The sequence below is a fragment of the Pieris napi genome, chromosome 6 (genome assembly GCF_905475465.1).
Source record: "Pieris napi chromosome 6, ilPieNapi1.2, whole genome shotgun sequence".
Lineage (NCBI taxonomy): Eukaryota > Metazoa > Arthropoda > Insecta > Lepidoptera > Pieridae > Pieris > Pieris napi.
The window spans coordinates 599,175-617,078 of NC_062239.1; the positions used below are offsets into that span (position 1 = coordinate 599,175).

General features: G+C 33.6%; 1 protein-coding gene and 1 non-coding gene across 4 annotated transcripts in view; both read left to right on the forward strand.

Annotated features, from left to right (window-relative positions):
• The window catches only part of LOC125050317, a 156,886-nt gene that overhangs the window by 120,206 nt on the left and 18,776 nt on the right, over window positions 1-17,904 (forward strand). For 2 of the 3 annotated variants that reach the window (XM_047650066.1, XM_047650067.1), the window contains one exon: window positions 13,656-13,794. In XM_047650066.1, the coding sequence (XP_047506022.1) occupies window positions 13,759-13,794 (36 nt within the window). In that variant the 5' untranslated portion in view covers window positions 13,656-13,758. Of the gene's footprint in view, window positions 1-13,655; window positions 13,795-15,672; window positions 15,920-17,904 lie in introns of those variants that run through there. The other variant, XM_047650064.1, reaches the window with a different exon arrangement.
• Trnat-agu lies at window positions 9,770-9,843 on the forward strand. The gene has a single exon. It is a non-coding gene; the product is annotated as a tRNA-Thr (tRNA).

The following is a 17,904-nucleotide window of genomic DNA, read 5'->3' on the forward strand; positions in this document are numbered from 1 at the left end:
CAGCGTCGAATGCGCCTACGCCGATCTCGATTCTATAATATATTACAGTGACTTTACGTCATTACATTATTCTATTTTAATTGAGCTCGATATTATATTTTGGGGAGATTTTTTTATCGAAACGAATGCATTTAAAAATACTACAATCAATTAATAAAAAAAATACAGGATGTATTTTCTTTGTGCATAACGCGATGAATAAAAAATATTTAATTAAATGAGTGTGAATTGACAACGATCATTTCCCGACAATTCCAGACTGAACCGGTGTGGTCATCAAACCACTAACTAAAAGGAACCGTAGAGCTTATAAAAATAACAATGCTCTTTTAAAAAGTTGCCATATAAAACACAATTATTGAATTTTCCAAATAGGAAAAAATTGCTTTTTAGGTATTTATTACGTTATGGAACTATGTCAATAATAACAAAGCCTCATTTATACCTTGAAACAATCATCTTTATCGAATCACTCAAAAGATACACACACTTAAAATTTTATACACGAATAATTTTTTAAGGACCTCTTTTAGAGTATTATATAGGCGTTTTTCAATTGGCTCCATGTCTCTCTATCTTGTGCACTTTTTTAGGGCGACCTATCTTTTTTTTCCTTCCTTTATGTGCAATTTATGTTACTTTAGAGAGTGGTTGACTTTGAGTTTAACTAAGTTTTCTTTGAGTTGCCTCTGTGCATCAGGTTTTATTTTCACAAACTTGTTCCCGTGTGGTGTTTACGGGATAGCCGAATATTATTCTTAAGGTACAATCAATTATCAATCAAGGTAGAATTGATGTTCGACCGTTTTAACGTTACAGTTTGATATTAAACTAACTATTTTTTAACTATAAAACTAATAAAAATAACGTGTTATTTGTTAAGTAAGCGATAGAACTACCTACCTTACCTATGCGTCATATAATAAAAATAACTGTTAAAATTACGTTCAGTTCTAAAGATTTATAGCTCTACATAGGTATATCCGGAAGCATCACTCGTTACACTTGCCACCAGCAAATCTCGTGACCCAATCACGGGGCATTATGAACATGACTTGGTCGTAGTGTCGTCAACCCCAATTATTTCTCCGTTCATAAAGGATATTCGTGTTCTTATAGATGGGGTAGTTATGAGTTAAAACTGATACGTTTTTCTATTACACGCGGAAGAAAGTGTTTTTAGTTAACCGGAATGTCCAAAACGCACATAATTCGAACTTCGATTAAAAACTTCTATAATAATTCTCTTGCCTTTACAATAAAAAATTATATAATTATGTGAAGACGCCTAGCTGCATTTTCAGTATTTTCATATTTTCTATATTATCGTTATTTCCCTGCGATGATCACTAAGGTTTAAATAGCAAAACTCAAGTAACGGAATGATGTAAGCGATATCTGATTTCCATCATATATTTCGTAAGGAGAGCGATATAATCACGGCATGTTGTCTAAAAGCGTTCCCGTGTAACCGCTGATGTATAGTCTGTGGTCATAGGTTATAGAAAATCAACATTTATTTGTATACGTTTGAGCAGTTTTTGAGGCTATCTTAAATTACGATTTGCAATGAGGAAAACTATCTTACATAATATTATTATAAGACGGATTATTGATTATGCCTTGTTAATCATCAGTTATAACAATGCAGCATAACCTGCATTAGTGCAGATTTGCTAAGCTAATTTACATATACGAGCTGACCAAAACAATATTTTTAGGTAAAAATAAAATATGTTAAGAAACGCCCAATAACGCAATGCACTACATATTTGTTCGTAGAACTTTTAGTTTGGTAGAACCTCCGAAATAATGCGAAATCTTTTGCATTAAATATTGTGCTTACTTCAAATATAAATGGCTGAATTATCAAACATGGATTGAAATCACTGTTTATTACAAGGTTACCACTTTTAGCATAAAAATCTTCGTAACCATGATAACAAAGAAGGCATCTGCCGTCTTACAAAATTCTATTGATCTATATTGTAATTTCACACAGACGAAGTCGCGTTTACTAACTTGTTTTATACCAGTGAAATATCTACGATAGTTGCAGTGGTATTTAGCCTCGAAAGGCCGGCTACTGGGCCTATTCTTTTGATTAATCGCAACCAGATTGCAAATGCGCACACCCGCGGCTATGTACTTTGCACTTTAGGCTCTTAATCATCAGGCTTTATAATATATATATATATATATATATACAACTAGCTGATCCGGCAAACGTTTTTTTCGTTTTGCCATTGTTATCATTTATAATAAAAAATAGGGGTTGATCGTAGATGGGTGAAAATTAAGGATTGTATGTATTTTTGTATGTTGTATCATAAAAAAATAGAAATTAAAAATTTTGTCTAAAAAAAAAAAATTAGGGGTGGACTACCCCTAGGGGTGGCTATTAGGGGTGGACTACCCCTAACATTTAGGGGGATAAAAAATAGATGTTGGCCGATTCTCATAGATACCGGATAAGCACAAAAAATTTCATCAAAATCGGTCAAGCCGTTTCGGAGGAGTATGGCAACGAAAACTGTGACACGAGAATTTTATGTATATACAATATACATACTTCAAATAAAATACTGTTGACTAGTAGCTAATATTGTGAAATAATAAATGTCTATTACACGATAAATGCTCAATCTCTTTTCCACGTAGCTCCAGAATTTTTCCTTAACGCAGGGCAGGTAATTACTACATAGACCCAGGTATCCATTTAAAAATATTAACCGATATCTGCATTAATCTTACAAATATAACGAAGACAACTGAAAATATAACAAGGATACTACGAGTATAATAGCTTAAATATAATGCTAACCTAAGCTATTATAAAAATAATAACAGACAATAAATAAAACACTATAATTTAAAAAATTTGGCCCCTTTGGCAGAGTAACCGTGGTGCTAGTAGGGTATTCTCGCTGTATACTTTGATGGAAACCATCAGATCTGGGTTAACTGCCTACTAGGAAAATATTAAATACATACTAACATTTAAGAATGAGCTAAAACGTGAATAACCAAATATTAACAATATATTCTGTTACCGTAAATGTTTTATCGTATTAGGGGGTTTTTATATAAAATTACGAACGTTTTTATACATACAAAATTAACATATTTTATGCAAATCTTCCGCTTATAAAGGGTATTTCAACAAGAAGTTTGTTTTTCAATTGTGGCAACACCGAGAACGTGATAGTTTTGACATTTAGTTTTTGGCGGTATTCGTAGCAGGTGCTTTGGCAATTATTACAATGAATTCAATTTCGCTCGAAAATCGCATTAAAATAATTCAAATCCACTATAAAAATGGTGGTTCTGTTAAAGTTACATTTCGTAAAATTCGTGATATTTTCGGCCAGCATAATCGTCCTTCTGAGACCGCTGTTAAGAATTTGGTCGCGAAATTTGAGTCGACAGGCTCGGTACAAAATGTGCCAACACCAACACGTGTTCGACCGGGTCGTTCAACAGAAAACATCGCCGCCGTGAGCCACAGTGTTGAAGAAGATCAAAATTTGTCAATTTCACGACGTTCTCAACAATTGGGGTTATCCAAAAGCACAACATGGCGAATTTTGCGAAAGGATTTGGCTTTGAAGCCTTACAAGATTCAACTGGTGCAGGAATTAAAGCTGATCGACCATTGAAATCGCCGCAGATTCGCTCAGTTCATTCAGGAACAACCTGCTGGTTTTTCTGAAAAAATCATTTTTTCAGACGAAGCCCATTTTCATTTGTCAGGGTACGTCAACAAGCAAAATTGTCGCATTTGGGCTTCTGAAAATCCTAAAGCAATTAATGAGAAGGCTTTGCATACTCAACGTGTTACTGTGTGGTGCACTATGTGGTCTGGAGGCGTGATTGGGCCGTTTTTTTTCGAAGATGAGGCTGGAAATGCGGTAACAGTCAATGGATCACGGTATCGCGAGATGTTAACCACTAAATTTTGGCCTATTATTGATGACATGGATATCACTGAAATGTGGTTTCAACAGGACGGTGCCACATGTCACACAGCCAATGAAACGATCAATTTATTGCAAACCAAATTTCCCGAGCGCATAATTTCGCGAAATTCAGTTGTTAAGTGGCCAGCCAGATCGTGTGATTTAACACCACTGGATTATTTTTTGTGGGGCTATGTTAAAGACAGAGTCTATACGGAGCCAATCGAATCGATTGCAGCCTTAAAACTCAAAATCCGTGATGTCATTAACGAAATAGACCCTCCATTTTGCCAAAAAGTGATTAAAAATTTTGATGAAAGAATCAACATCTGTCAGCGTGGTCGTGGTGGACATTTGCCAGATATCATTTTTCATTCATAATTGCCAAACTTTTCTCTTTGTAATACAATAAAAATTTTATTCATTTTCCTCTAAATTCTTTGTTTTATTTTGTTTTAGAAAACAAAGTTCTTGTTGAAAAACCCTTTAGATCGTAATAATCGTCAATCGTGCGCATCTTATGAGGGTAAACACTTGAAATGGAATGTATTGAGTTAATATATTATGGACACAAATAAATTCCTTGTTAAAAATAATAAATGGTTTATTTGCAAAGAAAATGGTACATGCAGATTGCATAATTATAAACCGTTCAATCAGCCATATAAAAATAGGCCTGCAAATGTCATATTAATTATCATGAAACAAAAACAGTTAAATTATTTATAATTGTTGTCAAAACTTATGGTCTAAATACTCTCGTACACTATAAAGGCACGTCGTCTTTAACAATTTAATTCGATACTTAAATTTTAATAAATTAAAAACTAAAACAACGAGTATTAAGGTATATTTAAAGATCTAGTAAGTTGTAAGTAAGAAGTAGTAAGTCGTAGGTTCGATCTCCGGCTGTGCACTAATGCACTAACTTTCTTTCTATGTGCGCATTTAACACTTGCTCGTACGGTGAAGGAAAACAGGCACAGGAGGCTGATCACCTACTTGCCTATTAGATTTAATAATGATCACGAAACAGATTCAGAAATTTGAGGCCTAGCCCTTAAGAGGTTGTAGAGCCACTGATTTATTCATTTCTTGAGTCTCATCAGTAGTTAATAAACACCTCGTGTAAATAAAACACCTCGAAAACAATACACGGTTGAAGTTACCTTTAAAAGTAAATGTAAATTTACGATTAATTTAACTTGACTATTCAAAAGTGTACTTAGTTACCTACTTGAATAAAGATATTTTGAGTTTGAGTTTGAGTTTGAGTTTGAAAAAATATGAAAAATCTTTCATATTTTGTGCGTTTAAAGGTAACTTCAACCGTGTATTTGTCCTCATTATATCGCTATTGTTTAAAGTACTTAATAAGGACAAACGGCTACATAAATCCCATGCCTTTGTAAGTGGGACACCTAAAAGATATCGTTTTGTATACGCTTATAAAATACGTAAAGTGTTCGCAAGTTCCCAATGTCAGTAGTCAGTTGTAACGTCATAACGTTGCATGCAACGGCGCCAACATTAACGCCCCATGACGAATTGCACATCACAGTTAAAGCTTGCAAATCCTTTACAACGATTCCTTGATCTGCGATTGATTTTATATCCCAATTTAATGGAGCTTACTTTTTATATACAGGGTGTCTCAAGAGAAAGTTCATATTTTGTTTATCGATTTTAACAAACGTAAGTCACGTATCAAAAAAGTGTTTATTCATTATTAAAGTACTAATTTTGGGAATTTATTTCTTAAAAATAATACCGTCCAAATGTAGACCTCATTGAAGACTAATTTAATTGAACAATAAAATTACTTGTGACGGCTCGGCAGGTGGACTCAGTGATGGCTGCCATTTCGGGACGGATATTTTCTTTCACTTGCGCCAGAGAAGTCGGCTTATTGGCGTAGACTTTAGATTTAAGATAACCCAATAAGAACAAATCTATAAACTTGCTTTTGAGACACCTGTTAGAACAAATGAAAAGGTGATAAAAGAAAATCTTTGTTAAACAGTCGTGCTCGTTTATTTTATACATTTTGAAAGATGCACGACACGCCCACCAAATTCTTGCCAACCAGTGCCCAAGCGGGGGTCCATTCAAAAGAAGGGATGCTGATTCATTCCTCCAAGTACCGGACTCGATCTCCCCTAGCTCTTACTACAACAGTGCACGGCCCGGTCTGTGAAGGATACTTGCTGTGTCAAGTATCTTCACAAACTAACAATGTGCGTGGAGAGGCGGACGCAACCTTATCACGTGTAGGGAAACGATTAAGGCTTTGCTAGGGCGATTTTTTTCTAGCGCCTCGGGGTTTTGGTGGGTAATGCGAGTCCCACATAACCCTCCCGCACTAACAAAACAAGACGCGCCGCGGAAGAATATGCGCAATGCATTTCCCCAATTAAAAAACAAATTCAATTCCCCACTTAGTTTCCTTGCGGCTTGATCCCTTGGCGTTGCGTGGAGATGTGGTGTATCTCTGCATCTTCTACCGCATTTACCTTGGAGAGTGTTCAGAGGAATGTTCGGACTAATACCTGCAGCTGAGGTTCATCATCGGACGTCAAGGCAGAATACAAAATTCCATCCGTATCTCCACATCCTTCATCCTTTATTTATTTTCCACTCCACATCATTTCATCAATTTTTAAAAGGCCGACAGCGCGCTTGCGAGCCTTCTGGCATTGCGAGTGTCCTTTGGCGGCGGTATCGCTTAACATGAGGTGAGCCTCCAGCCCGTTTGCTTCTATTACATAAAAAAAAACAAAATAAAATGTCTGACCACACAACTAACATATGTAACAATTCTGATCTTGAATGAAAATGGGACTAACAATTAAACTCTAAAATGATCTACCTGAGACATTTAAATTAATATAGTCGACAATATAAATATTTAAACTTACATGCGTAAATCAATACGTCTCTCTTGACATGAAAATTAAAATAAATAATTAATAACAATCAATTGAAGTTTAATTTATATAAATACCATATTGGCTGAAGTAATTAAAATATACGTTTGATCTTGTACGTCGATCGTAAATACTTATAATTTATTGATTAAATTCTAATTGATTATGTTTTGTATTTCTTCGCTACTAAGTTCAAAGTATGTGTCCGATTCATAGTTAAGACATAAGAGTATATTAAAGATATATAAACATTTAATTTAAATAAGTAATCATATTTATTACTAGATAATTGTAATTAATTAAGCTAATTATTAATTATGTTTGTGATACTAATTATCGCTTAGAAACAGTTTATCTAAAAATCAAAGCTATATATAAGATAATTTGTTGTGATTATGCAAAAGAATTCAAAGTTTGATTGAAATTATACACTGTATTCTATATTTTCTAGTTTCGTCCTATTTCTTATTTTCGTAATTCTTATTCTGTCCCGTCTTTTGATTTTAACATGCTTCGTTCAATCCCTTTCTGGAACATTCTCAATTTCTGTATTTTTTGCTATTGAATTGGCATCCGTAAGTCATTTAAGGTGTTATGCACATATCAAAACTTTGCTTTTAAGTCTCTGAGGTATTTCGCCATTTTTCATAATACGTCTTATGGACCAGTATCTCTTCCATGTAGTTGCTATACTTTGTTCTACGTCTTTATCCGTCAGGTTCTTGAGGAATATAATTGCATAAACCTGGACAGTCCTTATTCATAAACAAACAAGAAACCTCAATTAGGTTCAAATCAAAAATTAAACCTCATTTTAATACATGTATTCAGAATTTTTAATTATCAAGTCCTAAACGCCTTAAAGTACATACCTGAAATTCAATATAGTAATTATCTAATACAAATAAGATATGCGCGCGTGCGCCGCATAGCGCACGAGTCCGCACGAATTGTAATTGCTTTTGTACACAACTAACTTCTAACTACGGTTTAGTTCAAAATAGACCGACAAATAATGTCGTGCTTCCGTGAATCAGTTATTCAGGCAAATGTTCGGTCTTGGCGAAACAATACTTTATTCGGTTTCACAGACAAATATTAGTAACCACTGTCTTATATTAGAATACTATTTTCCCTTTCTTCAGCTTACTTCGTATACATAAATGGTAAATTTAGTCTCTAGATTTACCTACCTAACCTAACCTTCTTCGTCTAACGCCTTTTCTCCTTCAAAAACAAAATTTTCAATACCGATTAAAACTTTATACACTCACTAAAAATGTTAAACAATATCTTCTCAACCTATCCTATTCTGGAAATATTCTTATTGTGAAAAAATATATTATAAAATGTAAGTGTTATGTAGAAATTATTGTCCAGTACCGTTAACATGTCAAAAGGAAGAGACTGGCTGCCCCCAACACAGTGAATCCCATTGCGGGGGCAAGTTCCTTTTTTTGACTAAACATCCTTTTTTATCGTGTCTAATAAAGTATTTTCTTTTCATCTCTTAGACTAGAATTTTTGGTAAGACTGATTTCGTCTATTTCAGTATTTAAAAAAAATATGAATTCACTGATAATTTAATTGTAATATATAATAACAAATCATTTTTTAGGTTAACATAGTTATGTGTATATACGTGGAAATTGCTCTATTAAGCGATATAAAAATGGAATGCTAATGTTATAATGCGCCAATAGACTTAATAAGAAAATTACTTTACACCCACTAAACAAGTTATATCAAAGGCTATGCAAAGAATTTCCATTGTATATGAGTCTGCATTTTCATAAGGAATCATACACAAGCTTATTCAAAATTGTTTTTTTTTCTCCAACTTTAATTGTAATTGTTGAATGCTATACAATTTGAAAATCTTTTCTGAAAAAGAAAGATGTTATAATTGATAAAAAAACTTCTTCAAGTTATCGGTTAATTTATATAAACTATTGCTATTTTTTAAGAACATTTGTTGATTTCCCATAACGCGGAAGCGTTCCAAAGAGCCTTCATCGAAGGGCGGAATGCATCTGAAGAGGTATCTGAAAAAATCCACAAAACTTTGTATTGGGCGTTAAAATACTCTCTCTTAAGAATAAATTTACTAAATAGTGCTTATCCTCGTGTACACCTAGCCTAAGTATTATGTAGATCACAGAGCATTAGCTATGTAGATCATCGGAAGGCGCCGATACAAGATCTAGTAGATAAAATCTGATTGAACTGACAATTTATCGCGAGTTCAAAGCGAACGATATTGCCATGAATTATTTATTTTTTCTTAAGTATCCGGGAATTTGCTGATTAATTTATAATAATAAGTACTTGTAGTATAATTGTAATATATAAATTCAGTATTGACGTATATTCTTAATACCAATTGCGTCTTAGATGTGTAATTCGAACTGTGGGATAAATAAAAAAATATCTATGAACGAGCGAATTTTAAACAACAATAATCCGGTAGCGATCGTTTAATTCTACAAGACCTTAGATACCTATATTTGTTTTATTGATAATGTTTGTTCATAGCCAAGCAAATGTCTTCTACGCCCTTGCTTAGACCCTAGACAAAGTATCTAAGACATGATTTTAAGTGTTAATTGCGCAGGTCCATTGGCGCACAACCGGGGTTCGAATGGACGATCTACGGCTCATATGCTTAGCCACAATGCACAATGCTGGATCTTAAAAAAACTATTCTAAAAATTTGGTGTGTTACCAGGAGAACAAGCTAGTACAAGAGCGGTCTTTTGAGACTTGAAAAGGATGTAGATTATTTTTTGCAAAGTTGAGAAGAATGATGAACTGGTTCAACATTTCTTCAAAATGTTCTTTATCGTAAGTGAGAGCATTGGAATTTTCCCTCTCACCCCCCGTGGCACCGTGGCTTAGTTGGTTAAAGCGCCTGTCTAGTAAACAGGAGATCCTGAGTTCGAATCTCGGCGGCGCCTATATTTTTTCTCAATAGAGATTTACTACGAATAAACAACATCTCTTAATCTTTTAAATCATTAAAACTAAATATAAAATGTCCGCGATGTTAATGGATTGCATTGATATTTAACAAATTATAGGCTTATACTAAACGGCGCATAATTAATATTTAAATCAACTTGAAGCAATAAATAATTTTAATCCCCTTACATTTGAATACTAAATAATCATAATAACATGCTAATAACGCAGGCTTTATAATGAATGCCGCATTCTGATTGGTTGTTTTTAATTAATTGTTCGACACTGTATTGTGATTGGTTGATGAGTAATTGAAATGTCACAAGTCCTATTTACCATATTAGACTGTATTTTATTTTAATTTTATTTCGATTAATTAATGTTACTTCATCAAACTATTATTAATTATTTTTTGTAACTGTGACAATTATAATAGCTAGATAGATGCTGTTGCGACACTGTTACTACTAATAAATGGCGGATGCGGTAGCGGATTTCGGGAAGTTTGTTTAGTGAATTAACTTATCTACATAATGATGTGTTTTTGAAAAATATAATAAAGCCTATGTCCCCGAGGACAGTGTCGCAGCTACCGGTGAATTTCTTTTTTAAATCGGTCTAGTAGTTCAATCAAATGTTTATAATATAAGTAAAGATATCAATTGACATTTGTAGACACAATCAAACGACTGAAAACTGTCACAAACCAGGCCAATAAAAGTTTATTAATACGAAAATGTAATTTGAAAAGGCTAGAAGTATAGATTTGTATGTAAATCACTCAGAGACTTATCTTAATAATCATGTAATAATTACATTTAGTTTTTTCTATGATATGAGAATCACGTACCCCCGACGTCTATTAAAAAGATTAGATAAATGATTTGACATATTTTTAGTATTACAAAATTTATTTAAAAGTTTTAAAATAAATCAGTGGCGCTACAACCTCTTTATGTCTGGGCCTCAGATTTCTGAATCTGTTTCAAGATCATTATTCAATCTAATAGGCAAGTAGGTGATCAGTCTCACACGTCAGTCTGACACACGCCGTTGACTTTTTGTATCTAAGACATGTTCCTCACGATGTTTTTCTTCACCGTTCAAGCGAATATTATATGCGCACATAGGAAGAAAGTCCATTGGTGCGAAGCCGGGACCCAACCTACGACCTTAGGGGTGAGAGTCGCACGCCGTAGCCACTACCACACTTTGCGAATTAGATCGAATATTCGAAATTTAAAGCGAATTCAATTTAATTAAGACTTTAATATACCGTAGTTCCATGATATTTATTGAAATTATAAAAATCAGGAAAAACAAAATTAAAAAAGAAATTAAAAAAAGGAAAAGCAGTGACAAATATTATGGAATTATGTTATAAAGAAAAAGAAATACCGAAGCTGAATGGGTCAGCATCATCTATTGGATAGCGCGGCTTCATTATTTACCCTACTAAGATTTTACTAATATTTATAGTTACATATAGTATTAGAAACATGTATTCACGTGAGCAATTAACAAAATGATCCATAACTTTTGACATAGAGTTAATTTTCTCGTCTCGGCTAATGAAGTGCCGGTTACAGCTTACAACTTAATTAAATCCCGATTAACTAATTAGTATTTGCAATACCTTGAAGTAAAAATAAATTCATAGGCGATCTATTTTATTATCTAATTAGAAATACAAATAAGTGTGAATGTGACCATTGCTAGACTAAGCGTGCTTTAGTCATGTTTTTGTCAAAGAGAAACGGGCATATCTTAGTTATCAGAAGGCCAATCGACTACTTGCCCATAGAGCATCTATGAAACCAATGCATAATCCAAGTCCCAGACCCCAATGGGTCACGAGGTCAGAGTGAACACAAATGAAAATAAAACCTACAAGAATTAAAAAAAAGAGCGTGCGTACAAAGTACACATGTTAGAAGTGAAACTTCTTTGGCAAACTAATTTTTAAGTCTTGCTCATATTTATATTATACCAATCTAAGATTTCTGAGACTTAGAGGAAGGGAAAAAGGAAGATATGTTAGGAATTTAATGAACCTTCATTTTCGCCCTTCTCACTCTCTCTCAATCGCTCTCTCCCTTTTCTTCGACAAAAGCACATAAAAATGTAAAAAAATTACCCTCATGCGCCTAAAGACGTTTTCACTTCAAAAAAATCAATTTTAGTAAAAGTTTCTATTTAAATTACTTTACCGTTTGTAAAATTATTTCAGTTAATTCACTAAACAAACTTCCCGAAATTCGCTAACGCATCCGCTATTTCACTGAACATATTGAATCATTAAACAAATATTTCAATGATAAATAATATCTGGCGCCAAAATAATTACACCGATAAAATCACCACTGAAACTTTATTACTGCTATCAATTAGTTTATGCGGATGTGGTCTTTATTGCTAATGCAGGAGGAGATGGATTGGTATAAAACATTAATGTTAATGTTCCCGCCAGTAATGACATAATAGGAGGTGTGATTCTTAAGGCGCCGATAAGGCAATGTTTGGAATTTGCATTATGACTCCACGACATTGATTCGCACTACGCTAATCATTTTTCTTATCTTTTAAAGGAAATGCTTATTAAAAAAGAAATTGTATAGCATATATATGGTGTAGTAGAGATTTTCTATCGCTGTATTGTGATTTTTTTGTTTATAGCAATAAATAGGACTTTCGTCGTCCGATAGTTAGATCGTTAGAATTATTCCAATTCGGATGACGAATGGCCGAATATTGTTTTATCCAATAATAATATTACATATAAATAAGAATAAATTTCTATCTCACTCTCAAGGAAATACCACATTTTACATCACACAACACAGCCGTCAGCCATATTAGGTTACTTAGTTAAATGTATTTATTATTTTTTATTGCTTTTTTCTTTTGTAAATGGTTCATCCTTTATATAATTTATGTTAGCTGTAGGATAAATAAATAAATTTACAGTAGGTATTATAAGAGTGCAACATTTAAATTTGGGAGTGAGTGTAAATTCAGTATTTATGTACATTTTTAAGTTACTCAATGTAACTTAATTTTTTACACAAGAGCTAATACAGCTTTGCTTATGCTGCTATATGCTGTTTTATATTGCAAGCGAAGTTGAGGCATATTTATGCAAATCATTTATGAACTAATAAACAAACCAATAAGTTTTCGATTAAATTCAATTGCAGTTTAAACATCCTTTCAAAACGCTTAAACGGTCGTACTTGTGTGGAAATCACATTTATGTTACTTGCTTACGACTCGGAGTTACATAGCATTAAATTGGCAATATTTAATGAATCTATAAACCATTTGGCTTTCTAAGCTCTTGTAGGAATTTTACGACTATTTTTTAGGGCTACGACTAAGAAAGTTTCTTCTTAGTATTATTGTGGGAAAATGTACTTTAAAAGCCATGAATTTAATAGTAATGAACACACCTATGCAGGTTGCATATACATTTAAATAGGTTTTTATACGAGTATATGACATGAGCATATGCAAACAGTTCTTCACTTTCGTATGAATACACTAATACATAAAGACTCTCAAGTAACTTCAATAGATTTTATTGATAGCCTACTTAGTGGCTAGGAGCGAGAGGGTCCACTCTTAGGTCGGCTCAATAAGATGCCAGGCTTATTATACTTTCTCTTACAGTGAAGGAAAAAATTGCAAGGACCAGTACCAAGTCCCATCTGTTAGGTTGAGAGGAATGTGTCTCGAGTTTCAATAATAGTTTTTTATACATTTTCTCTGATTTTTATTTTAAAAGATAATAATAAGTGTTATGATACAGGTGCAGGATGTTGGTGCAACGGTGGTAGAGGTCGGGAGGGCGGCGGGAGGGGCTCGCGCGCGCCCGTCCGCCGGCCGCCTGCCTCCTCCGGCCACGCGCTACTATGCTGATGGCAAGCGCCCTGTCCACTCTCCTCGCGGTAAGCGTAATTTTTTTCCTCATCTATAGAACTAAATGCAGGTCAGGAACTCCACGGCGGGGCTGCAAAACTCAGCCTATTCGTTAATTCCTACATCTGCATCTCTGAGCTGCAGTACAGTGCGGTAATGGTAGCTACAAATAAGAACTACTTTTTTACATAAATTCTATAGATAGACAAATTATTCTTATTGAAATCATAGTGAAATTATGCCTATATTATATCACTATGGAAAAGCTTTCATTTATGTAGTAAATATAATTTTATATAATTAGATCGATATATTTTTTCTTCTAATGAAAATATTTTCGTCAAATGTTACTTAATAACCTCTAAATAGTAATATAGGGATTTTCATAAATCAGTATCTGACATTCGCAGACCTTTCGAAAATCGATGTCGTAAAATGTACTAATGCGGGATATTTTATAACTCAAGATAAAATCGAAACCTTTCTAGACAAACCTGATCGGAACTTAACCAAATGAGTTCGCTGATAAGCCAAGATGGGAGGCCGCTCTAATTTTCCTATTAGTAAGAGGTATAGAACATTTTCACAAGAAAAAGGAATTTACTCAATAATTTATTACAAATTTGTAATCATTGAGTAAATTTAATTAATATTTTAATTGCAAAGTGACCGTGTTCTAATACTTTAATTCGTAATTTGTAGTACGAAAACACAGCTTCCAATGCCTACCAAGCATGTACACGGTACAGTGTACACTGTGTCGCAGCCTTAAGGCTGATTCACGCTACACCGTGTCTCGACCGGGCCGTGCCCCGGCCGGGGCACGGTCTAACATTAATGATATACTTTTGTATGAAGTAATTCATGCCTGACCGTGCCCCGGCCGGGGCACGGCGTTGTAATGTCGGTGGGTATTGTTTCCCGGCTCCGGCACGGTCCGGCCCCGGCACGTCGTAACATGAACGTAGGCGCCCGGGCACCCGCAGAGCAGTCAACGTCAAATCTTAGTGAGGTTAAAATGTTTTTTTTTTTTTTGACAAAAACAGATATAGTCGTCCAAACACGTACGTGCGTACACCCAAACAGCCCGGTGTAACATGAACCACTGTCCCGGCCGGCGCACCGTGGACTTGTCCCGGCCGAGGCCCGGCCCGGTCGCGACACGGTGTACCGTGAATCATCCTTAACGTCCGGTTTCCTCATTTGGCTAGGTATACAATAATTTCAAGTCAATCAATGAAACAAGGCGTAAAAACTAACTAAGAAAACCCAACAACAATAATTATATTATTTTATAATGTAAATAATAGCTTGGTTCTTAATTTTGTTGCACAGTGTTAGCAGTTTAGCTCCTAATCTAAACAACACTGAAAACGATCATCTGCTCCAATTAATATTGTAATTACTTTATAATGGTTATTGGTGTTAATTTTATAGTTTTATCGTTTAATGTCTGTGACTCAGTGGTCCGTAATTTTTATTATGAACACATTTGTGTACGTAATTTGTATATTTATATTTCACTGGAATCTTATAACATATTACTATTTATTACATGTATCCATAAAAAGCAAAAAAAAATTGTTCGTTTATTGTGCAAATATTTATTTGCACAATAAACGAACATATAAATAGTTCGAGCAAAATGTTTTGTCACTAATGGTAATAATAAATCGTATAGATTGATGAATTTAAAAAAATACCAACGGTCACTTAGAGCGTGATAGACATACCATCAAATAATTATAATTATTATGATTGTTTTAATAATTAAAAAGTGATTGATGACACACTTATTATATTTCACAATTATTTTAAACTCTACTTTATATATCAATCACGCGTAAAAATCAAGAATCACCATCGCAATGCTATCGCGTGAGTGGCACCTGTGGCAGTCAGGCGCAACCTGCGAACGATGACAGTTGGCTCGTTCGACAGAAAAAACCTGTCAGTTTACCGATGGCGGGAAAACTGCGCGCGCGACATTTAATCATTTTTTAAACTGTGAATTAATCATTTTTATTAAATCTTTGTGCTTATATCATGATGTGTTATGTGAATATATGAAAGAACGGAAGTGCCCCTCAAACTTTATGTATGAGTTATTTAAATTCTTGGATAAATTTATTTTTGCTTATGGCAATTAAAATGGTAAGTTTATAGATTTATGTTAAGCTGTAACTCTAAATACGTAATTCCTAGTGACCGCATGACGTCTTAATTTATATTCAAATCAATGTGATAAATATTAATTCGATTGGATACTATAAACATTTGATTGCAAAACTTTGATTTTAATTGGGTTAGGTACACAGTCTCTTTCATTAATAAAATAAAGGACTTTTTACAATTAATTCAATAATTTATAATTATTTTATCATTAAATTTATAATGACTAAATAACTATTTGCCACAACACCGAAATTATAACCAAAGTGTCGCCTTATATGATTAATAAGAAACATTTTCAAAGATTAATTCGTTAGGCAATAAAAATTCTCGAATCAAAAAGTTTCTATGATTTTTTTTAAATCAGTTCTCAACAAATCGGTCCTCGATTTAACTGCTAAATATAAAGAGGATGACCATAAACTATCACGCTACATATGAGGCCACCCAGAACTAATCACCTAAGACGTTTCAAGTTAATTTATATGACTCCAGACTAAATTATCATAACATAACAATAAAACTTGTATCCCTAGTGAACATTGTAGTTCATGAAGTCAATGAAATTCGTCCCAAATTTTACTATGTTTATGATAATGAGGGGTCAAAAGAATCGGAACAGATGACTCACTTATTTGAGAGTTTGTCAATTGTTTTAGTTTTTACAAAAAACTAATCAGGCGTAATCTGGCTTTTTCGCGATTTACTACAAAACAAACGGACGCATATAATTAATCAAAAAAATATTACATTACCGTCTATACGAAATTAAGAAATGTAATCATGTGTTGAATGAAATAAAAAATTTTTTTTACTGATTTCCTCAGGTTTACATTTTTACGCAAGATTTTTAGTTTCTCAGAACACCTGGAGTTGATTGTGTTGCAATATATGACTACTATGATATCGATATATATTTATTGATACGCCGGTAATTTGAAACTCCTCGGTGTGTAAAAAAAAGATTTAAGTTAAATCCTACGGGCCATGGTAAGTTAGCTTTATATCCCTAAGTACTAATATACCAATATTATTAGCAATAGCCTGTGAAACAATAGCAGTAGCATTGACCTTTCAGCGCGGTTTGTTCAGTTTACTCATGCATTTGCATCAATCAGTACAGTTGGTGACGAATGTGCATAAACAATATTTTTTACGATGTCCTATGCATACGGCAAAAGTCTATCTTTACTTAGTCAGCCCAGAATACCAGCTATTCTGTCACTTCCAAATGATGGGGATCCCGATTTCAATAGTAAGTTTCGTACCACTTGATCCCAAACTTGTCATGGGCGCTAATGATTGCGAAAACTACATCAAAATTGCGATAAAAACTCAGAATTTAAAGCGCAGTGATATATACCAGCGCTGAATCTAATCATACAAAAATTAACTAATTTCTGCCGTGTCGATTAGGCGTTCCATTATTTCTCATAGTTTTGAATATCTTTATGTATTTGCTTACGATATTATATTTAATATAACATATTTTGCAGAGAAAGTTGCCAATAAAGTATGTAATTTGATATTTAAGTAAGCGTGGGATTTTTATAGTTCATCGGTCCAGTGTTTTATGTGACTTCCTGAGAAAATATCTATTACTCCATAAATGTAACAATGTGCCTTTAAACTATTATATCAAGCTGTTTTATTATGTACTTAACGCTGAACGATTTCTACGATACCTTCAGTTATCTGAAAAACTAAATGGATTTTATAAATTAATATTAATTTAGAATAGACTAACGTGTAATTAATTACATTTTACGTTCGTTTGGCCCTCTATTATATATAAAAAATATATTATAAATACCATTATTGTAAAATTAGAGCATACACAAAAAAATAGTCGTCGCATTGATATCCACCTTCGGTTTTGAAATCAGTTAAAACGACGTAAGACTGTGTTTTAGTATTTTAAAGAAAAAACTCGAAAACTACCGATTTCCAGAAGATTTTACCATACT